This window comes from Staurois parvus, unplaced genomic scaffold (assembly GCF_062004578.1).
Source record: "Staurois parvus isolate SC_StPar_1 unplaced genomic scaffold, SC_StPar_1.0 ptg000618l, whole genome shotgun sequence".
In the NCBI taxonomy this organism is placed as follows: Eukaryota; Metazoa; Chordata; class Amphibia; order Anura; family Ranidae; genus Staurois; species Staurois parvus.
This window is the reverse complement of record NW_028318414.1, coordinates 1,634,441-1,658,698: the sequence shown is the minus strand read 5'-3', so window position 1 is coordinate 1,658,698 and position 24,258 is coordinate 1,634,441. Positions and strand designations below refer to the sequence as shown.

At 43.0% G+C, this 24,258-nt stretch overlaps 1 protein-coding gene across 1 annotated transcript in view; it reads right to left on the bottom strand.

Moving 5' to 3' along the window:
* The window catches only part of RASGRF2 (Ras protein specific guanine nucleotide releasing factor 2), a 454,295-nt gene that overhangs the window by 160,479 nt on the left and 269,558 nt on the right, over window positions 1-24,258 (bottom strand). Inside the window, exons 9-10 of the mRNA XM_089693224.1 lie at window positions 15,145-15,263; window positions 11,772-11,932 (exon numbers count right to left, since the gene is read on the bottom strand). Coding sequence (XP_089549350.1) covers window positions 11,772-11,932; window positions 15,145-15,263 — 280 coding nt within the window. The remainder of the gene's footprint in view (window positions 1-11,771; window positions 11,933-15,144; window positions 15,264-24,258) is intronic.

Genomic DNA, 24,258 nt, shown 5'->3' with positions numbered 1-24,258 from the left:
GCAGGACCATACCTGTTCCTCGCTTCAGCGCTGTAGTCTTCCCACGCTGGCTTCTGTGACAGCTGGGTGCCCAAAGCGCTGCACTTTGTGAATGGTCCGGTGTCTTCTGGGACACATGACAGGTCCCAGAAGGCGCCGGGCCATTCACAAAGTGCAGCACTTCTCGCGCATGTGCAGGGGGCAATCGGCTGTCACAGAAGCCGGCGCGGGAAGAAGAGGGAAGGACAACTCCGTGGAAGTGGGAGCGGGTACCTCTCAAATTCAGGTACCCGCTCCCCCTCCCTCCCCAAAGGGCCGCAGTCTCTGGTCATCCCCTGCGCTGTCAGCAGCCTCTGGTCATCTGTACTATGTTCCTGGTATTTTCCCTGTACTATGTCCGCAGTCTCTGGTCATCTGTACTATGTCCACAGTCTCTGGTCATTCCCTGTACTGTGTCCGCAGTCTCTGGTCATCTCCTGTACTATGTCCGCAGTCTCTGGTCATCTGTACTATGTCCACAATCTCTGGTCATCTCCTGTACTGTGTCCGCAGTCTATGGTCATCCCCTGTACTGTGTCCACAGTCTCTGGTCATCTCCTGTACTGTGTCCGCAGTCTCAGGTCCATCTCCTGTACTGTGTCCACAGCCTCTGGTCATCTCCTGTACTGTGTCCGCAGTCTCTGGTCCATTTCCTGTACTGTGTCCGCAGTCTCTGGTCATCCCCTGTACTGTGTCCGCAGTCTCTGGTCATCCCCTGTACTGTGTCCGCAGTCTCTGGTCATCTCCTGTACTGTGTCCGCAGTCTCAGCTCCATCTCCTGTACTGTGTCCGCAGTCTCTGGTCATCTCCTGTACTGTGTCCGCAGTCTCTGGTCCATCTCCTGTACTGTGTCCGCAGTCTCTGGTCAATCTCCTGTACTGTGTCCGCAGTCTCTGGTCATCTCCTGTAATGTGTCCGCAGTCTCTGGTCATCTCCCGTACTTTGTCCGCAGTCTCTGGTCCATCTCCTGTGCTGTGTCCGCAGTCTCTGGTCATCTCCTGTACTGTGTTCACAGTCTCTGGTCATCTCCTGTACTATGTCCGCAGTCTCTGGTCATTTCCTGTATTGTGTCCGCAGTCTCTGGTCATCTCCTGTACTATGTCCGCAGTCTCTGGTCATTTCCTGTATTGTGTCCGCAGTCTCTGGTCATTTCCTGTACTATGTCTGCAGTCCATTGGTTCAGAATATTTTTTTTCCTGTTTTCTGCCTCTAAAATTTAGGTGCGTCTTATGGTCAGGTGCGTCTTATGGAGCGTGAAATACAGTAAAAGAGTAAAATTTAATCAGAGTCATAGTTGGTTGAGGGAGAACAAATAGGAGGGAAAAAAGGGGGGGGGAAACCCCCAAGAGGAAAGAAAAAAAGGGGATTAGATAAAGAACTAGCGAAAAGGGAAAAAAAAGCTAAGAAGGGAAGAGCAGAAAAAAAAGAGATAAATGAGAAGGAGAAACTACTAGACAGGCGAGCTGTCAAAATAACATACAGTGTGAAACTGCGTAGTACACTGAAGGCCTAGGTGGGGAACGTCAAAGGCGCATGTATCTGATCCCGACCCAGGCCCCCCACAGACAAATGATAACTTGAAGGAGGTCACCCTCAAGGGGAGGATGACCCCCCTCTACAAAACGTATTCAATAATCCCTCAAACAGGCATGATAAAGTAGGCCCCCACCCCCAACAAATAAACATAAAAAGAGCACGGTAATGACGGGGTGCGAATGAGACCAATAAAGGAAGGCCTAAAGCCCCTGAGACTAGGGCCGAAGGCGTCCCCGCCCGCCACAGCAAATGGCGGTGGCGGAACCCAGGGACCAACCATAGGCCACAGCCCCAGAACCTAAAAAAACAACAGGTACAAACATAAGGCACAGATCTAATAGGAGTAACCAACAGAATGTACAAAAACTGTAGGAAGAGGAGGAAAGGGAAAAACCTCCCAATTCACGCAGATAGGGAGTCATCCCTCCGGGATCTTGTGGGATGAAGATCTGGAACGCTTCTTCTTCCCGCGATCAGACCACTGGTAGGAAGAGGGGAATGGAAGGCCAGGGGTCAGAAGTTGAAATGCCAATCCGGGAGGGACACCTGAGGTAGCTCGAACACACCAAGGAATGTAGGCAAGTCCCCAAGGGTGCAGAATTGAGCAGATTTACCGTTCTGGGAGGCATGAAGTTGAAACGGGAGCGAACACTAGTAACGGATATGCCTCTCCTGCAGCATCTGAGTGAGAGGGCGCAGAGCCCTGCGCATAGCTAGAGTCTGGCGGGAAAGGTCATAGAGGAGCATCACTGGAACTTCGTGGAATAGGATAGTGTCCTGCATGCTAGCCGCACACATAATGGCGTCCTTGACCTTAAAGTAGTGGACCCTGCACAGGGTATCACGGTCAAAAGATGGGTCAGGATTCCTGGGGCCCAGCGTGCGATGTAAGCGGTCTAACTCAATATAGGTGTCTTCAGGTTGCTGGAGCAGTTGATTGAAGATAGTGGTAACCGCTGCAGCCAAATCTTTAGATTCAGTGGTTTCTGGGAAGCCTCTGATTCGAATATTGTTACGGTGGTTCCTGTTCTCAATGTCATCTTGTTGATACATGAGCTGTTGTATAAGAACCGTATGGGAGTTAAGAGTCTCTTCATGGGTTTGTAAGGCGTTACACAGACCTTCGGCGGTATTTTCAGTCTCTTCCATACACACACAAATGTCTTGTTTAAGATCAGAAATTTCCTGCTTGTATGTGCTTTTGATACGTTTTACATACTGTAAAGCTCAAAATCTGCCTTTGTAGGAAGGGATTTCATGTAGGTGTGCAGGGACCGCATGTGGGACTGCAGATCCCAGCCATCCTCAGAGCAGAGAGATGCTGGGGAGGGGCTGCGTGATCTCTGTGTGCCCTGTGCTTGCTGTGCCTTTGTAAAAGGATCCCCAGGAGGAGAGAGGGAGCCCGTGGGCTTACCTGCCCTTCTTCTGTACAGATCTCTGTATCCACAGGAGACAAGGAGGGGAGAGGTGCCGGCGCCATCTTGGAGACCAGGACGCCCGAGGCCTCGGCCAAGGATCAAGTAAAAAACCGGCTCATATCACTGCTGGACCGGCTCCCCGTTGGTCTCCGGGGGGTCCAGTGTTGATTCTTCCCCATGGGGATTATATAGGAGCGCGCGGGATGGAGAGAGGGAGCCTGCAGCAGAGGTCCGAGCCAGGAGCTGTGCAGTGTCACTGCTCTCGCTCCATGCGCCAAGCCATGCCCAAACTACAGTCCATTTAATATAGTTTCCTATGGGACACATTCACATCTATGTGTTTTTAGAGAGGGTCATGGAATTTTTTTAATGCAATAAAGTGTGTTTTTGGTTCAAGAGACTTTAATGGACATGCAGCAGAAAGGCATAAAGCACTTTTTAATGTGTCTTGCATATTTTTTTTTTGCCAATAGGAAAGTAATGACTGTGATGCGACTTTGATGTGACTTTGGATGGATGCAACTTTGATGCAACTTTTTTTTCTAATAGAAAAGTATGACAGTTCTTTTCATGCAATGCAATGTTAATGCAACCTTACACTCTCTGGCACTCAAGTAGCATCAAAGTAGCATTCAAGTCGCACCCATTCAAAATCGCATAAAAGTAGCACCCATACAAGGTTGCATCCAAATTTCACCCATCCAAAGTCACATCAAAGTCGAATCCAAGTCGCATCCATTCAAAGTTGCATCCCAGTCACATTCCAAGTTGCATCCAAGTTGCACCTATCCAAAGTTACATCAAAGTCGCATACATCCAAAGTTGCAGCAAAGTTGCATCAAAATCCCACCCATCCTATTGGCAAAAAAACCCGCAAAACGTATAAAATATGTGGCAAAAATGTGAAACACCACAAAACGCTCCTGAAAACACAGAAATTACAACACACAGAGGTGTGAACCTAACCTATGTGCATTTTCCGACAAAGTGCACTTATTCTTTTTGCCCTGACATAAATAATCTCACCCTTCCCCTCCATAAATGCATATTTGCCAGGATCTGATAGACACAGCCTCTGATTGTTTACATCCAGTGGTGAAAGGAAGGGGGGTTGTTTAGGTCAGGGCAAAAAGAATAAGTGCTATAAAACAGGAAAAAGAAAAAAAAGAAAGGGGCACACCAGCCTTGCGGACTACCGCAATAGAAAATGTATTTATAAAATGTAGCAGATGTATACTCACAAATGCCAAATAGACACAGGCATATCATGATATAACTCCATGGTCTGGAGTGCTGCATGAGTCCCACATGCAAGAGGACACTCAAAAAATCTGACACGTTTCGAGGGGTGATCCCCTCTTCCTCAGAGCCAAAAAGAATAAGCACACTTTGCTGGAAAATGCACTTAGGCTAGATTCACATCAGTTGCTATATACCTTGTGTATAGCAATTGATGCATTTTTCGGTGCGTTTTTGAACACATGTTTTTGCTGCATTTTTTATGCATTTCTGTGCCAAAAGGAAAGTATTGACTTTAATGCCACTTTGAAACAGTCAGATCTGGATAAATATGCACTTGTGTAGGGGGAGAGTGGAATCTTTTAAGACAATGCACAGGGGCAAATAGAATAAGGGCAACATTTTCCCTTGGTAGTCTATATTATATTAACTAAATATACTTTTTCTTTCAAAAAAACGATTTCATTTGGTAGCAGACTTGAATAAATACATTGTTATTTTATAGGTTTTAATTAGGAAGAAATAGGGAAAATAAGATATAAATAATTCCTGTGATTGTTCCCAATGCTACATTTACTGAAGTTTACCCTAGATTGTAATTGTCTAGCTGCTCTGGGTATAAGGATACTAAATAAGTGCTCTTTTATGCAGCATACTAAAGTCCCTGAGGCAAAAGACAAATGTCTCTAATTGGGGCTGGATTGCTTTCTTTCCCCTTTGATATTACATTGCAACACGCATGGATGCATTGTACTCTTGTAATACTTTTTTTGGCTAAAAAGTAAAATAAAGAAGAGATTTTGATGACAAAAACTACCATCTTTATTGTATAATCTTTATTGTTTTACCATCTTTATTGTATAATAAAGCTGAACTCTGACTGAATGTCAATTACGCATTTGAAATAAATAAAGATTAACTGTTTTAACTTTGCAATCTATTCAGCCAGTCTTGTGGTTCCCACACTGCAGTAAGAACAAATGAGTACTGCCCAAGATATTTTGTTTTATTTACACTAACATCCAAATTCTCAGGACAAGCTTTCAGGGGGAACCTCCTACACGACACCCCGAAAGCTTTTCCTGAAAATTTGGATGTTAGTGCAAATAAAAAAAAAAGCATCACAGACAGTACTCATTTGTTCTTGTAGCAAGTGCACCAATCACCCCAGTGCACGGCTACAATCACCCCACACCGCAGTAACACTGCACAGTCAGGTAAGTCACTTTACTAGTACCTGGTTCAGCTTTATAGCTTCCATCATCAGCTGACTGAAGGTGGAAAAAGTAACACAGGATGCTGCAAAGCTGAAGCAAGAAAAAAATAAAGTGACCTCCCTGGTGTGCAATGTCACAGCAATGTGGGAATTACAAGACTGGCCAAACATTTTCCTTTAATTGCTTTTAATTTTGTATTTAGCCATCTGCCTAAAGTTCTACTTTAACCCCTTCAAGCCGGCACCTACTGGCCCTATAAGGGGTTTCTGACACCGGGAGGTGGGGGCAGGGTTTAGGGTCATGTGACCGCCATGATTGGCTGTCATGACAGTCACATGATCGGATAGGTCCTGATCGCAAGCATTGATCGGGACCTTTTCGTGGGACACCGAGTCATGTGCTGGGAGCATGCAAGGCACGTGCTCTTAGCACGTTTGTTTACAAATGGTACACAAATATGCGGCCGCTCAGCGTCAAGACCCAGCTGCCGAGAGGCCGCATACTTGCGTCTGCTCGGCGTGAAGAGATTAACAATAGCACGTTTGTACTTTCTTGCTTGAACATGTTACACTGACAGTATCAATAAAAATATATAATGATACAGCACTATAAAAATGGAATACATGAAATATGTTTATGAAATAAATTTTCTAAAATAATATAGATTTTAATCCTATCATTATAATTTCATGAAAAATCTTAATGGTAATTCCAATTCAACAGTCAGTTTCAGTATATAGATGTGCAGCTTTCATTAAAATACGTGCTGATCCTGGCCTGAAGGTCCTTGTTTAGGCACTTCCTGTCTCACAACAGTTCTCCTTTCTCCTGTGCTATCACCTTGAGCCCCTAGTGTAGGCCACAAGTAACTGTGTTCCAAACCCTCTGTACAATGCCCTCCAGATCCCTCTGCGCTGTGCACTCCAGACTCCCCACTGCTTGGTGATCCCCTATCCTTTGTCCTGCTGACCCTTTGTCCTTTGCCATGTTGTCACCCTTTTCTCTGCCCTGCTAACCCCTCTCCTGCTCACCTGCTCACACATATCATATGCCCTACTGACCTCTGTACACTGCCCTACATACTACTGACCTCTGTACACTGCCCTACATACTACTGACCTCTGTACAGTACCCTACATACTACCGACCCCTGTACACTGCCCTACATACTACCGACCCCTGTACACTGCCCTACATACTACTGACCTCTGTACAGTACCCTACATACTACCGACCCCTGTACACTGCCCTACATACTACCGACCCCTGTACACTGCCCTACATACTACTGACCTCTGTACAGTACCCTACATACTACCGACCCCTGTACACTGTCCTACATACTACTGACCTCTGTACACTGCCCTACATACTACCGACCCCTGTACACTGCCCTACATACTACCGACCCCTGTACACTGCCCTACATACTACTGACCTCTGTACACTGCCCTACATACTACTGACCTCTGTACACTGCCCTACATACTACTGACCTCTGTACACTGCCCTACATACTACTGACCTCTGTACAGTACCCTACATACTACCGACCTCTGTACACTGCCCTACATACTACTGACCTCTGTACACTGCCCTACATACTACCGACCCCTGTACACTGCCCTACATACTACCGACCCCTGTACACTGCCCTACATACTACTGACAACTGTACAGTGCCCTACATACTACCGATCCCTGTACACTGCCCTACATACTACCGATCCCTGTACACTGCCCTACATACTACTGACAACTGTACACTGCCCTACATACTACCGACCCCTGTACAGTACCCTACATACTACCGACCCCTGTACACTGCCCTACATACTACTGACCTCTGTACAGTACCCTACATACTACCAACTCCTGTACACTGTCCTACATACTACTGACCCCTGTACAGTACCCTACATACTACCGATCCCTGTACACTGCCCTACATACTACCGACCCCTGTACACTGCCCTACATACTACTGACAACTGTACACTGCCCTACATACTACCGACCCCTGTACAGTACCCTACATACTACCGACCCCTGTACAGTACCCTACATACTACTGACCCCTGTGCACTGCCCTACATACTACTGACCCCTGTACAGTACCCTACATACTACCGACCCCTGTACACTGCCCTACATACTACCGACCTCTGTACACTGCCCTACATACTACTGACCTCTGTACACTGCCCTACATACTACTGACCTCTGTACACTGCCCTACATAATACCGACCCCTGTACACTGCCCTACATACTACTGACAACTGTACACTGCCCTACATACTACTGACAACTGTACACTGCCCTACATACTACCGACCCCTGTACACTGCCCGACATACTACCGACCCCTGTACACTGCCCTACATACTACCGACTTCTGTACAGTACCCTACATACTACCGACCCCTGTACACTGCCCTACATACTACCGACCCCTGTACACTGCCCTACATAATACTGACAACTGTACACTGCCCTACATACTACCAACCCCTGTACACTGCCCTACATAATACTGACAACTGTACACTGCCCTACATACTACCAACCCCTGTACACTGCCCTACATCCTACTGACCTCTGTACACTGCCCTACATACTACTGACATCTGTACACTGTCCTACATACTACTGACATCTGTACACTGTCCTACATACTACTGACATCTGTACACTGCCGTACATACTACCGACCCCTGTACACTGCCCTACATACTACTGACCCCTGTACACTGCCCTACATACTACTGACCCCTGTACACTGTCCTACATACTACTAACCCCTGTACACTGCCCTACATACTACCGACCCCTGTACACTGTCCTACATACTACCAACCCTGTACACTGCCCTACATACTACCGACCCCTGTACACTGTCCTACATACTACCAACCCTGTACACTGCCCTACATACTACCGACCCCTGTATACTGCCCTACATACTACCGACTTCTGTACAGTACCCTACATACTACCGACCCCTGTACACTGCCCTACATACTACCGACCCCTGTACACTGCCCTACATACTACCGACCCCTGTACACTGCCCTACATACTACCAACCCTGTACACTGCCCTACATACTACCGACCCCTGTACACTGTCCTACATACTACCAACCCTGTACACTGCCCTACATACTACCGACCCCTGTACACTGCCCTACATACTACCGACTTCTGTACAGTACCCTACATACTACCGACCCCTGTACACTGCCCTACATACTACCGACCCCTGTACACTGCCCTACATAATACTGACAACTGTACACTGCCCTACATACTACCAACCCCTGTACACTGCCCTACATAATACTGACAACTGTACACTGCCCTACATACTACCAACCCCTGTACACTGCCCTACATCCTACTGACCTCTGTACACTGCCCTACATACTACTGACATCTGTACACTGTCCTACATACTACTGACATCTGTACACTGTCCTACATACTACTGACATCTGTACACTGCCGTACATACTACCGACCCCTGTACACTGCCCTACATACTACTGACCCCTGTACACTGCCCTACATACTACTGACCCCTGTACACTGTCCTACATACTACCAACCCCTGTACACTGCCCTACATACTACCGACCCCTGTACACTGTCCTACATACTACCAACCCTGTACACTGCCCTACATACTACCGACCCCTGTACACTGTCCTACATACTACCAACCCTGTACACTGCCCTACATACTACCGACCCCTGTATACTGCCCTACATACTACCGACCCCTGTACACTGCCCTACATACTACCGACCCCTGTACACTGCCCTACATACTATCGACCCCTGTACACTGCCCTACATACTACCGACCCCTGTACACTGTCCTACATACTACCGACCCCTGTACACTGCCCTACATACTACCGACCCCTGTACACTGCCCTACATACTACTGACCCCTGTACACTGCCCTACATACTACCGACCCCTGTACACTGCCCTACATACTACCGACCCCTATACAGTCAGGTCCATAAATATTGGGACATGGACACAATTCTAACATTTTTGGCTCTATACACCACCACAATGGATTTGAAATGAAACGAACAAGATGTGCTTTAACTGCAGACTGTCAACTTTAATTTGAGGGAATTTACATCCAAATCAGGTGAACGGTGTAGGAATTACAACAGTTTGCATATGTGCCTCCCACTTGTTAAGGGACCAAAAGTAATGGGACAGAATAATAATCATAAATCAAACTTTCAGATTTTAATACTTGGTTGCAAATCCTTTGCAGTCAATTACAGCCTGAAGTGTGGAACGCATAGACATCACCAGACGCTGGGTTTCATCCCTGGTGATGCTCTGCCAGGCCTCTACTGCAACTGTCTTCAGTTCCTGCTTGTTCTTGGGGCATTTTCCCTTCAGTTTTGTCTTCAGCAAGTGAAATGCATGTTCAATCGGATTCAGGTCAGGTGATTGACTTGGCCATTGCATAACATTCCACTTCTTTCCCTTAAAAAACTCTTTGGTTGCTTTTGCAGTCTGCTTTGGGTCATTGTCCATCTGCACTGTGAAGCGGCGTCCAATGAGTTGTGAAGCATTTGGCTGAATATGAGCAGATAATATTGCCCGAAACACTTCAGAATTCATCCTGCTGCTTTTGTCAGCAGTCACATCATCAATAAATACAAGAGAACCAGTTCCATTGGCAGCCATACATGCCCACACCATGACACTACCACCACCATGCTTCACTGATGAGGTGGTATGCTTAGCATCATGAGCAGTTCCTTTCCTTCTCCATACTCTTCTCTTCCCATCACTCTGGTACAAGTTGATCTTGGTCTCATCTGTCCATAGGATGTTGTTCCAGAACTGTGAAGGATTTTTTAGATGTCGTTTGGCAAACTCTAATCTGGCCTTCCTGTTTTTGAGGCTCACCAATAGTTTACATCTTGTGGTGAACCCTCTGTATTCACTCTGGTGAAGTCTTCTCTTGATTGTTGACTTTGACACACATACACCTACCACCTGGAGAGAGTTCTTGATCTGGCCAACTGTTGTGAAGGGTGTTTTCTTCACCAGGGAAAGAATTCTTCGGTCATCCACCACAGTTGTTTTTCGTGGTCTTCCGGGTCTTTTGGTGTTGCTGAGCTCACGGTGCGTTCCTTCTTTTTAAGAATGTTCCAAACAGTTGTTTTGGCCACGCCTAATGTTTTTGTTATCTCTCTGATGGGTTTGTTTTGTTTTTTCAGCCTAATGATGGCTTGCTTCACTGATAGTGACAGCTCTTTGGATCTCATCTTGAGAGTTGACAGCAACAGATTCCAAATGCAAATAGCACACTTGAAATGAATTCTGGACCTTTTATCTGCTCATTGTAATTGGGATAATGAGGGAATAACACATACCTGGCCATGGAACAACTGAGAAGCCAGTTGTCCCATTACTTTTGGTCCCTTAACAAGTGGGAGGCACATATGCAAACTGTTGTAATTCCTACACCGTTCACCTGATTTGGATGTAAATACCCTCAAATTAAAGCTGACAGTCTGCAGTTAAAGCACATCTTGTTTGTTTCATTTCAAATCCATTGTGGTGGTGTATAGAGCCAAAAATGTTAGAATTGTGTCGATGTCCCAATATTTATGGACCTGACTGTATACTGCCCTACATACTACCGACCCCTGTACACTGCCCTACATACTACCAACCCCTGTACACTGCCTACATACTACCGACCCCTGTACACTGCCCTACATACTACTGACCTCTGTACACTGCCCTACATACTACCGACCCCTGTACACTGCCCTACATACTACCGACCCCTGTATACTGCCCTACATACTACCGACCCCTGTACACTGCCCTACATACTACCGACCCCTGTACACTGCCCTACATACTACCGACCCCTGTACACTGTCCTACATACTGTACTACCGACCCTGTACACTGCCTTACCCACTACTGATCTTTGAGGACTTCCTAGTTATTCTAGATCTTTGCTGTCTTCCATGTTGTCATTGTAGATCTCCACCTTTCAAAGGTTGCCCACCCCCAGTATTTCCTGTAACCTGACATTTATACAGCATGCTTATCAAGTGCTTGTGATCCCAAGAGGAAGAGTAGAAAAGATCAGAAAAAGAGCAAAGTTCTAGAAGCAGAAGCTGTCACTGACAGCTGGTTTCAGCACCTGCAACGGGCTGCCTACAGGACACTGTTCATGTATAGACCCTGTAGGCTTTGACCATATAATTTATTTACATTTTAAGACAGTAAACCTTATTGACAAACAAAGGTCTGTAGTGTAATTTGCAATGCATGTCTTACCTTGAGTAAATGCAGTTTTCCCCCTGAGCTTCTAGTGCATATTAAGAAATGTTTTGTGAATAAAAAGCATTGTCTTTCCCCTTCTCTCTTCAAAGACAAAGGCCCCAGGCGGACTTTACTTAGTTTCCCTCTCTCCACTGAGGGCACTTGGATAAGAGTACCTGGAATAAAATTTGACTTGTTATTCAAACAGAGTAATTGTATGCAATGCTTGACTATGAAATGCTGGAGAATATCAGCACACGAGACCTTCATTCTTCATTCTTTTTTCTAACATAGCTATGTTATATTAGCTTGAGAAAACAACATTGAAAAAAAAAAAAAAAGCTTTTATGGTGGTGTTCAGTGTCTGATTTTTTTTCAGCTACAGGCAGTATCCATCATGTGGTTGTACAAGGCTGTAAGAACACACTGCATAATTCCTCTGGGTCCCATATGGCCCAGCTGATTTCCATTAATCGTGGGCCCGTTCACACATTATGCATTGGGCTGGGTGGCCTTACCCAATGCAGTCCCAATGTGTACACAATGCAATTTGGCTTTAGTCCTATGTGTTCAGTTCTGTGCTGCATTGGGCTGCAGCAAAAGAAAGTAGGACATGCTCTACATTTTTTAATGCAGCGTGTTGTAATTCAGTATACCACATCACAACCAATTCATTCTGAGTTTGCAAAAAAATAGGTAAACAGCACGATGCTTTATTTACAACACATTGGTGTCACTCACAGTGCATACCAAACCTCATGGTGTGAATCCAGCCATAATCTTCCAGTGGGATCCTTTGGTCCTATTAGAAGGGAGTCTGTGAACAAATTCCAAACCCTTGGCTCTCTTATCTACAGTTTCCGGATGTCTAGGGGTGGCCTTGAGACCTGTTATTATTGGATCCCAGGATAATTGTATCTTTATACTTTTCTTTTCTTCCTCTTTCTTTTTCTCGACTTTGCTTCATCTCCATTTTCTACTAATTTTTTCTATGTTTAAAGTATGTTGGTTTCCATTGTTGAGACTTTGGTCTCTTCTACTGTTCACACATTGGTTCAAAACAAGTGTTACTATTATGCCGTGAGGATGGAGTGATCCCCCGATCTCATGGATATCATTGAGTCGGATAGTTGTATCTATGTAGGCCCACTGTGACTAATCCTGGCTCATCTAGTGGATCTTAGAATTATACTCCTGGGTTAACCCGCCATGTTTTCTATGCATACCACATGGCTAATGCCCTGGGGTCTTCCGGCTAATATTATCAGCAACTGTAACTGCTGTTTATTTCTTTTGCATTGAATGTACTGTAATACATATTCTCATTTTGGTATGTATCACTTGCTTTTCACTGGTAAACCAAATAAAAAAACGATTGAAACAGAATAAATTCCCTGCTAAATCTGGGCAGAACAAGATGATATCACTTTTGTGACATCAATGCCCATTAATTTCTTTCTGCATTTTTCAACTGGACTTTTGCAGACTTGTGTTGGATCCAAGGGCAGTCGGATCAAAACTGTTTACATCAGGTTGTCTCCAGTCACATTTAGGTCCTGAAAAAGAGAACAGGGCACAGCCTTTTTCCATTTTTTTGGGACCTGAATGGACTTGGAGGTAATCGGATGTACGCAGACACACATCTGATTACATATGCCTAGCCATGGACTTACATGGAGCTTCTAATCAGGAAAAATTACAGGCATACCTAGTTGGAAAGCCCAATCCCAAGGTAGTATACATTATTAATGGGCACATAACATGCCTCAATACACAAAAAATGCATCTGCCTTATTTTTGACAATACGGTACACTAGAACACACTGTTCACATCTGTGCATTTTGGTGCACTACAGCACAGGTGCTGTTTTACTTTTACACTGTATATGTGCTTTGGAGTTACTATAATGCAGGTGTAAATCTGGCCTGGATGTGAGATGCTCTGGATGCAGCCAGTGGCTGCATTTCACCAATTCACAGAGGGTGCTGCACAGAGTGGTCACACACATTCCACTGCTGCTTTGCTTGGGCTGTCATTGGGGGAACTGTAAATAACTTCAAATACAAAGCTGTGGTTTTCACAGCATAATTGGGCATCAGAAAAAGAAACATACCTTTATGCCTGGTTTACACTTATGTTATATCAGATGTTTCTTGGACCGTACATAATTGCATGCCAATGGAAATCACATTAAAGGAGGAGTACAACCAAAGCTCTTTTGGCTGTACTTCTGTGGATCACAGGAGTGCAGTTTATTCTGCATTCCTGTGACCCGTTTTCAGCTGACAGTGTGCTGAAGTCCCCTGTCACCTGATGTCACTCAGCCGGTCCAGGATGGAGAAAGATCCCGACTTTAAAGTCGGGATCCACCCCAGAACCTGGAATGGCACCTAGCTCAGCCTCTCAGTGAGCCGCTGAGAGTCTGACCCAGCCACTCCCTCCCCCTCCATAGCCCAGTGCTCCAATGAGCGCAGGGGGCAGAGCAGACAGCAGACTCCCCAAACAAAAATAATGTACGCCTAGGTGATGTTCCCTGGAGGTAGACCAACGGTGCTCCAAAGCTCACAGTGTCTTCCTGGCACTTTAAACAGCATAGGAGCATAAGATTAAGAGCCACAACTCATTCTCCTGATAAGTACTTTATTCATAAAGGGTACAGTGTGCAAGTTACAGCATCTTACGCGTTTCGCTAAAAAAAACAGGCTATGAATAAGGTTTTTTACCGAAATGCATTAGCTGCTGTAACTTGAACACTGTACCCTTTATGAATAAAGTACTTTTATCAGGAGAACGAGTTGCCAGCTCTTCATTTTATACTCCCAGACAGCAGACTGTCAGTCACCGCTCTCGGCTCATAGAGGCGGTCAACTCAGCAATCGGTGGTCATGTGATCACTGAGTTCTCAGACTGAGAGCCAGTGGGGCACAGAAGCAGCATCGGTCCGATGCTACATGCACCTAGGTAAGTTTGATTTTGGGGGAAAAAAAACTTCTCTTTTAATTTCAATGGTGCCTGTTCACATCAAAGCAACACAATTGTGATGTGACTTTGCTGAATGGTCCTGTGCTACTTTGGTGCCATGCAATGCAATTCTGTGCCTCATAGAATTAAATGGAAACGCATCAAAAATGCATCTGTACGCGTTTTTGATGCGATTCCATTGCATTTTTCCCCCAACTATTCTCCTCCTCCAAAAAATGACAGTAGTATGAAAATCGAGTCAAAAACACATCAAAAGCATACCAAGTAGTACTGCAGTTGCACTACATCGCACTGGAAATTGGATGAAATAGCAGTTGTACCAGTGTGAATCAGGCCTTATTGAGCGAGCTTTAAGAAAATAAGAGATACAATACAAAAATGTTACCCACCATGGAAACTGCTTACCTTGGCGTACAAATGTCTGACTTGTGTCCAGTAATATATCACAGCCTTCCACAATCATTCTTTCAATAGAGAGGTTTTTCCTAATGTTTTCTGTGTCACTAACTTCATCATGCATTACCCTGTCAGATAAAATTAAGTAATTCCATAAAATTTCTTTTTAACACTTATTTATCTGCATGTAAAATCTTTGAACACAGATCAATGAATAATATTCTCCTTATCAATGCTTTCTTAACTTTATTCTTGACTGTTTAGTACGTTTCTCTTTACATTGACAAATATTAAAGAAATACTGCCAGGTATAAGCCATTTTTTTTTCTTGTATGCCCCTTAAAGTAGAACTAAAGGCAATTTTTTTTCATTTTGGATAAAAAAGGGGCAGGTTTTAGCATCCATGTCCCATCAGGGAGATTTTCCTTCACTTTCTGTCCCATAAACAAAGCAGCAAGTGATAATAACTCATTTCATACTGAGGGAGTCCCTGGCTAACACATGCACAGGTTGAGCAGGGTTTCTCAACCAGGGTTCCTCCAGAGGTTCCTAGGGGTTCCTTGACCAATGAGCAATTTCTGCCTGTCAGTTAAGTTCCCACTGACACCACTGATCTTCTTAGATATCTGTAATTGGGTAATTCTTCCCAATGACCACAAATATAAGGCGCATTCTTCCCACTGACCATCACACTAATGTATCATGAGTTGTACATATAGTAATTTTAGCATGGGTTCCCTGAAACCAGAAGAGTATTTCAAAGGTTCCTCTATGTTGAAAAGGTTGAGAAAGGCTGATTCAGAGCATGAAGCAGAAACTATTTAGACCAAGTTGAACTTCAGTCCAGTGTTAGATGATGTCACAGAAACCGAGGAGAAAAGCTACAATATATTGTTCTGCAAGTGGCAAGCATGTGGAAGCATATCCAGCACAAAGAAGACACCAGGGCTTGGGAAGGGAGCAAATCGCTACTGGCCACTTGTGACAGAATGACGGCTAAGCACAGCATAGCAACAGGCCTTATACACCATAGACAGTTCAATTAGAGCTGAATCTTCCTAAATTCAAGATATTTGTGGCCTGCAAGAATCACCCAGCTCAACAAATGTCAATGTAAAAATTAGAGAGGGCCAGAGCCTCCCTCTTACAGAATTGCCGAATGGATGGGGAGATGAGATAAAACAACCCATAAATAAAGGTTGCCTTCATGATAAATTTACAAAATGTTAGGCCTAAATGGTATTCTCATCTTCAACCACACAATTCTATCCAAAAACATGTACTATAGTTACACTGTACATAGTACTGCTCACACACTGCACGTCAAGAAAGGGCCAAATCAACCAATGATCGGTCAATCGGCACAATATTCTTTCAAATTATCTTTACTGATAAGAGAAATTAGAAATAATATTACATGTAACAACTGAGCTGCCTTCACATCTGTGCATTGCGGTAACGTGTGTTTGTGTGTTACTACAATGAATGGTAATACACGATCAGCAATGCTGTAATGTACCTCTAGAAAATAGATGTATGCACTTACCTATTTTCAGGTCATTCAGGTCCGGTCACGTGATTAGCTCCCCTGTGTCAGCTAGTGAAGGCTTCAAGGGAAAGGAGGGAGCACAGACAACGGGTGGCCCATAGTAAGTCTATCGGTGACATCATCACTCAGGCATTACCAGCTGTTGTTGGAGCACTCTCTCCTCTCCCCTGCAGCTGATGCTGGGTGACACAATGGAGATCCCGTGACCAGACCGGAGCTGCCTGAAGATAGGTAAGTATACAGATCTTTCTTCTCCAGGGTAGTTTGGGTGTTAGGAGGGGGGAAGGAGATTTATGATTAGTTACATATATTTCAGGATTTTACTTTAAATCGTTTGTTTGGCCGGAGCTGAACCAAACTATTTCCATAGCTTGTTTTAGGCAGCTTGGCCCAAACAAACAAAGTGACAGGAAATCTGGTATTCAGCTCAAATCTTTTTGGACTGAAAATAACTGTCACATTTGTGAATATACCTCTTTATCTTGGCTTGTCACCTATGTGGATTAAGCCTATACTCTTATTTCTCAGTTTAAGATGCAGGTACCAATCACAATAGTTTAATAGTAGTGACACAAAACAAAAGTAGTAAAAACAGAAGTGTACATTCTGAGTTCTGGAGCTTCTGGCCATTGCAAGTTTACATGCATTTTGTGATAAATATGCAAGAAGTACACAACCAGGCAGGTAAATTACAATAAAAAAATGTAATGACTTCATTTATTTTACCTATTTTACACCAGTAGCCATGTAAAGGTTTGTCAGAGTGACGGAGGTAATGCAGCCTAAGATGCAGACTTTTTGTATAATGACAATCTGTGGCTATGCTAGCTCTTCAGTTCCTGGACTAAATGCCAGCAGATGGTTCCATTATTTCCTGCCAGATTTCTAAGGTTACACACAAGCTGTGATAGTTATGTATGTTTTGACTAAAATTAGATGAACACGAGTTTTGGGAATTGTCCAGCTGCTGAAAGGATACATCATTTTTTTCATAATGGTTTTTATTGGGTGGAAAAACACAAAAACATTACTGAACAAAACTGTGTAGAGTAAATTATTTCAGTAACAAAATCTAATATATATATATTACAATTTTGGATAGACTAGGGAATAGTTAAAAACCTTGTCAGGTCCCATGGGGGAGATTTTCCACTTCCCGTTCTGTACACACATAAGGAAGTGAGAGGAATCTGTTCAAAATGAAGGAAATCTCTTAGACAACTGTCACTAAAACAAGTGTCACATTTGGAACTTGAGTCATTCTATATATACCTCACTGCCTAGCCTTAGTGCCTAAACGTTGTGATATATGTCCCAATTGAAAGACTCCCTCTATGGCTGTTCTAGTGGCGAATCAACATGTAGGATTTTCCAAGGTGAAAAGGTGAAACACACTTTTTTTTATATTTATAGCAGACACTGCCTATAGCCCTTCTGCGTGCTTTCTTCTCTATGTTCTCTACGTTCTGCACTGCTACGATCTATGGTCAAGTTCTTCGGCTAGGCTTAGGCATGATATATTAGTGATGTGGAAAATTAAGGGAAGTGCAGGCTTACCGCATATGGAATATTAATATATACTGTAGCTTCCATATTGACCAGAATGTTAGATGGTTCTTTCATGGTCACAACAGTGGGTTTCTGTTGAACAGCAATTAACCTCTGTTCCTTGACCTCACTGCCGTGGATTGCGCCCTCATGTTCGTCTGGAAAATCACTTTCATTGCTGACACAATCCCTGTTGAGAGTATTGGACTCGACAATACGTAAACTGGGTATTTCCTCATTACCTTGTCTGCTGACACAGATTATGGGTAACCCAGAATTTCCACAGGGCTTATCTTTGGCTAGGATTCTATGATGGACAGCCTTAGCTCCTTCTCCATTACTGATAGGGAACTGCAACCAGTGAATTAACTGGTTCCAGTAAATTGTAGTTATTCAGGTCGCTGACTCCATTACTGTCAACTCTGGCATTTTTATATACACCTCTCTAAATCTACCTCATTGCACAGGGATTTAACACCTTAGGCATTCGTACTGTCCCCAAGCTATTTCTACAATATACGTCATACTACTTTCTCATGCATTCCCTCATCGTTCGTATTATACCAGGGACTGGGAGAGAGAAATTGGCCATAGGATTACTGAAGAAACAATTTTTACCTTACTTTTAAATCAAGTCTCTCTGCTCATATACAAGAGAGGATTTACAAAATACTAACTAGGTGGCATAGGTGCCCTGTTGGGCTGCATAGGATGTTTTTGATCTATCCTGTACAACGATGGCATTGCGGAGAAGATGTAGGTACAATGATCCACATACGGTGGACTTGTGACCGGATCAAATTGTTCTGGTAGACAAATTTCTAACTCTATACCCATATTACTGAGAAGGTATATCATATGTCTCCAGAGCTGGCCTTTCTAATTTCCCAGGATCCCCGCTGGTAGCTAGAAAGGGGCTATTACGTTTCCTTCTCTCTGCAGTGTGGACACTTATACCTAGACGCTGGAATACTCTGGTTGTCCCTGCTATTAAAGAATTGGTAGTTAAATTGAATCTCCTAATGCGAATGGAGGAGATGACTATCCTAATTTCATAGCTGTGGTCTACTTGGATTGAATTTTCAGGCTCTGACATCCTGAGATCTTGTATACGATTTTGTGTTGGAATTGCAGTTTTTAATCGCAATATGGAGACCTGGTTTGGAGGGGACCCCCTGTTCCCTCTTTTTTTTCTTTCTCCTTTTTTTTTCTCCTTTCTTTTGTTCTTTAATTTTTAACAATAGTAATCTTTAGATTTTCAATACACTTTATAGGATAACCCAATTTTATTGAAAAAAAATATATATTTTTATTTATTTAGTGAAAAAATAATATAGCATATACAATGTTACACACATGCAACCTAATGATATTAAAAAGTTGCTTCCCTTTCAATCTGCAGTCGCTGTAATTTTCTATAAAATTGAATGCAATATGACAACCTGGAGGTGTTCTGTACACTGTTGGTAAACAGAATGCCCCCAAAAATGTTATTTCCTGCTTGTGTGATTTGCTCACTGATTTTCCCAGAAGTCTACACTACGATACAAGTCAAATTATAGGCATCCTTTTAAAAAGGAATTTCAGTTTTGGTTATACTACCCAGGGTTAAAGACTTCTAATGCGGACAATGCAAGTTTCCTTATTAGAATACTGATTGTGCACCAGGTGATTATAATGAACCCTCCCATTTGGAATCCGTTTTCAAAGGACATGATGAAACAAACAGCTATTTTTCTCAGAGCAAGTTTCTTAAAACTCCCTACAATATGTTACATAGATCACTTAAAAGGCATGTTTTTGTTCTCAACAAAAATGGAGATACACTTTAAGGAACTGGGTTGACAAGAGGCTCCCAAATAATGAAGGGATACTGCTCCCCTAGTGAATTTCCACAGCAATATATGGATTATTTAGTCAGTTAAGATGCATCTCTTTCTACTTACTGGATCACTAACCTATTTTGCATACAGTATGGGATAACAGAGAAGAAGGAACAAAGCTCTGCGGTAGTAGTGGTGGTGGTAGGAGGAGAATCCAAAAGTTATAGAAGGGGTAGCCAACCAATGGAGTTTCTGTGCGATATACAGTGCCTTGAAAAAGCAATAATACCCCTTGAAATTGTCGACATTTTATCATGTTACAACCAAAAATGTAAATGTATTTTATTGGGATTTTATGTGATAAACCAGGGGTGGGCAAACTTTTTGACTTGAGGGCCGCAATGGGTTCATATATTGGGCCCGGGGGCCGGACCAAGAGTAGATGAATGATGTGTATGTGTCATCCATAGTAAGTATAGTAATATTCCCCCATAGTAAGCATAGTAATTAATCCCCCATATAGTAATTCATCCCCCATAGTAATTCATCCCCCATATAGTAATTCATCCCCCATATAGTAATTCATCCCCCATAGTAATTCATCCCCCATATAGTAATTCATCCCCCATATAGTAATTCATCCCCCTATAGTAATTCATCCCCCCTATAGTAATTCATTCCCCATATTAATTCATCCCCCATATTAATTCATCCCTCATATAGTATTTCATCCCCCATAGTACTATTCCCCCCCAAGTAGTAAGCCAAGTCCCCCCTGTGTCAATTTACTTACCTTTGCTCCGCGCGTTCCTCTCGCCTTGTTCCTGCGCCGTTCCGGTCTTCAGGGCGGACTGTGAGAGGAGCCTAGCTCCCCTCACGTTCGTCACGCTGCCCCGCCTACACACATCCTGACAGCCAATGTATCACGCTCCGCGGGCCGGATTAAAAGGCATTGTTGAAAGAAAGCCACAAGAAGTCCCTTTTGCAGTTTGCAAGAAGCCATGTGGGGGAGACAGCAAACATGTGGAAGAAGGTGCTCTGGTCAGATGAGACCAAAACGCTATGTGTGGCGGAAAACTAACAGTGCACATCACCCTGAACACACCATCCCCAGCGTGAAACATAGTGGTGGCAGCATCATGTTGTGGGGATGCTTTACTTCAGCAACTACAAGGAAGATGGTCAGAGTAGATGGATGGAGCCAAATATAGGACAATCTTAGAAGAAAACCTGTTAGAGTCTGCAAAAGACTAGAGACTGGGGCGGAGGTTCACCTTCCAGCAGGACAATGACCCTAAACATACAGCCAAAAGCTACAATGGGATGGTTTAGACTCAGGGGGGCTGAATACAAATGCACACTTTTCAGATATTTATTGTAAAAAATTTTGAAAACCATTTATCATTTTTCCTTCCACTTCACAATTATGTGCCAGCACTTTGTGTTGGTCTATTACATAAAATCCCAATAAAATACATTTACATATTTGATTGCAAGATCACAAAATGTGGAAAATTTGAAGGGGTATGAATACTTTGTAAAGGCACTGTTCAAAGTCTATAGCTGGGCGAAGGTAATAACAGAAAAAGAAAATATGCAGTACATCTTTGCAATACATGCACATTTCCGATATTTCCATCGAGAAATGTTGCAAGTACAGTTTACAGGTACAAACTACTATTAGCCCTGCCAGAAATCCCGTGAGCTCCTAATTTCCTGTGCACTCTGCTTCCCAGTTCTCCTGTGTTGACTACAGAACACCTCCACCTTATGTAATGGAGAAAAGGGGAAACGTGTTCTACTATTCAGCAGAAGAGAACTGGAAAGGCTTAACAGCAATGATAGGGTTTTCGGTCAGCACAAACAGAGAGTTGGAAGATGCTGGATTTTTGGCAGTTCAGCAAGTGTTTTTCTGTACTTGTAAGGTCTTTGATAGGATAAAACACAGAAGAATATGAATGTATTGCAGAGATGTACTGCATATTTTTAATTTTACATACATTTTAAGGATGTCCTGACCTTTTATAAATTATCTATTCTCCTGCAAGAACACTTTTAAATAACAAAAAGGGCAAATGTCCTGGGTCTTCAAGAAGTGCAGATACACCATGAAGCGAGAATAGCCAATTTCATTAGTAATCACCTTGTTAATTTCTCAGAAATAATACACAGCAATACAAACAAGTGTTTCTCAGCAACCATAAATGTCTAAAACTGTGGAATAATATATCCTAATTATAGTAACATTTTCTGGCAACTTTTTCAATTGTATAAGTTTCATTTTTTAAGTGTTCAATAATTCAATGTATTTGCATTTTTAAAGAATAACAATGAATCAGTGAGGTTGATTTACTAAAGGCAAATAGACTGTGCACCTTGCAAGTGCAGTTGCTTTAGAGCTTAGTAAATAAGGGGAAGACTCTGCTGATTTCCATCATCCATCATCATCCATGATCATCATCCATCTTGCAAACAAAAATTTAGTTTTTTCAAAAATCATTGCATGTGATTGGGTATTCCTTGTAAAGTGAAGCTTTTCCTTATTTACTAAGCTATCAAGCAACTGCACCTGCAAAGTGCACAGTCTATTTGTCTTTAGCAAATCCATCCCAATATATTCTCCTGTAAGAGAGATGATATGCATTCCATTACACTAAACATGTAGAATGTTTTTCACAATACATCTCTTCCATCATAACTCCCCTTACAATAAACATGTATGCTTTAGCTACACAGCTGTCACCGCCCGTCTTTCCCCATTCTGTATTTGGAAAAAGAACAAGGAAGAACTGGAAATAATACATGAAGAATGATATTTGTTCCCCATTAGAGAGGAGAATTCATGTTCAGGAAATGCTCCTTATTTAGCTCAATGTCTAAAGAAAGATCCACTCTTAAAGACAAACAAATGAAACCAGCGCTCAAATCTTCATGCAGACTAGGAAATTGAAAATGCCAAACGGAGAGGTGCTGCCCTTCGAAGATCGGGAAATCTGAATACTGGTGAACAAAAACAGACAAGGGCGCACTCTCATCGTGCATTACCGTGGAGATCCACGTATTTATTAAATGAAATAGATATATACTCACAAACCTAGAGCTAGTAGCTGTGAGGAAGGGAGTTCATCTCCCGAAACACGTCAGTTATCCATATCAAGGGCACAGCATTGCATCCGCTGTTATTGTGGACCACTCTTTCTGCTTTTAATTCTCGAATATTTGAAAAATCTTGCGAGCCAGAAAGCAGACAAAAAACTCCTTATTTTACACTCTCCAGTGTTGGATCGCGAACCTCTAGCACACAACTACCAATGTGGTAAAACGCTAAATAAAAGTATATATAGTGTTGCGCTCCCAAACCTTCAATCAATATATTATTATTTAAATCACTTAATCAAAAAGCTTATTTTCAATAATTAAGAATGATGTGTATGAATAAACATAAATTCTAATATTCTTATACTCTGAATACACTCAGATAAACCATGTGCATAGAAAAATAAAAATAAAAATGGTGAACAGACAAATATAAAATGAAAAATAAATAAATAAAATATAAAAAATAAAAGTAAAAATAAAATTAATGTCCCAAAAAAGTGACTTTGTGCTGAAAAATCTTCAATGATTATGAAATCGGTGACTGCTTGTGAATCCTCCCTCAAGTGAAGATGTGCGCTCACCTCATATGAAGCCTGCAATTAGGCTATATAAGCTTGCGGTTCACCTCCTTTGGAACCTGCTTGTTTGGAACTCCTGTTTTAAGATATCCATGGTATACGACATATGCTATGGAATGAATCTCCTCTCCAGAGTGTGCTATTCCTCTATATTTTCATCTCCATACGGTTCTCCACATACAAAAAAGATCTCAACATGGTGCTTTATCGTTTTTAAAAGGATTAACTTTATTTGCTTTAGGATATGGCACTCACATGTGTGCGGATAGTGGTAGTACAAATCCGATCCCAAACTGCCGCTGACTGCCGGAGCTGTGTACTCATGGTCCGGCAAACGGACTGACTCCCTCCGAGTGACGCTAACAGTCCCACAGTCCCACCCCCAGTTGGGGTGGGACTGTTAGCGTCACTCGGAGGGAGTCAGTCCGTTTGCCGGACCACGAGTACACAGCTCCGGCAGTCAGCGGCAGTTTGGGATCGGATTTGTACTACCACTATCCGCACACATGTGAGTGCCATATCCTAA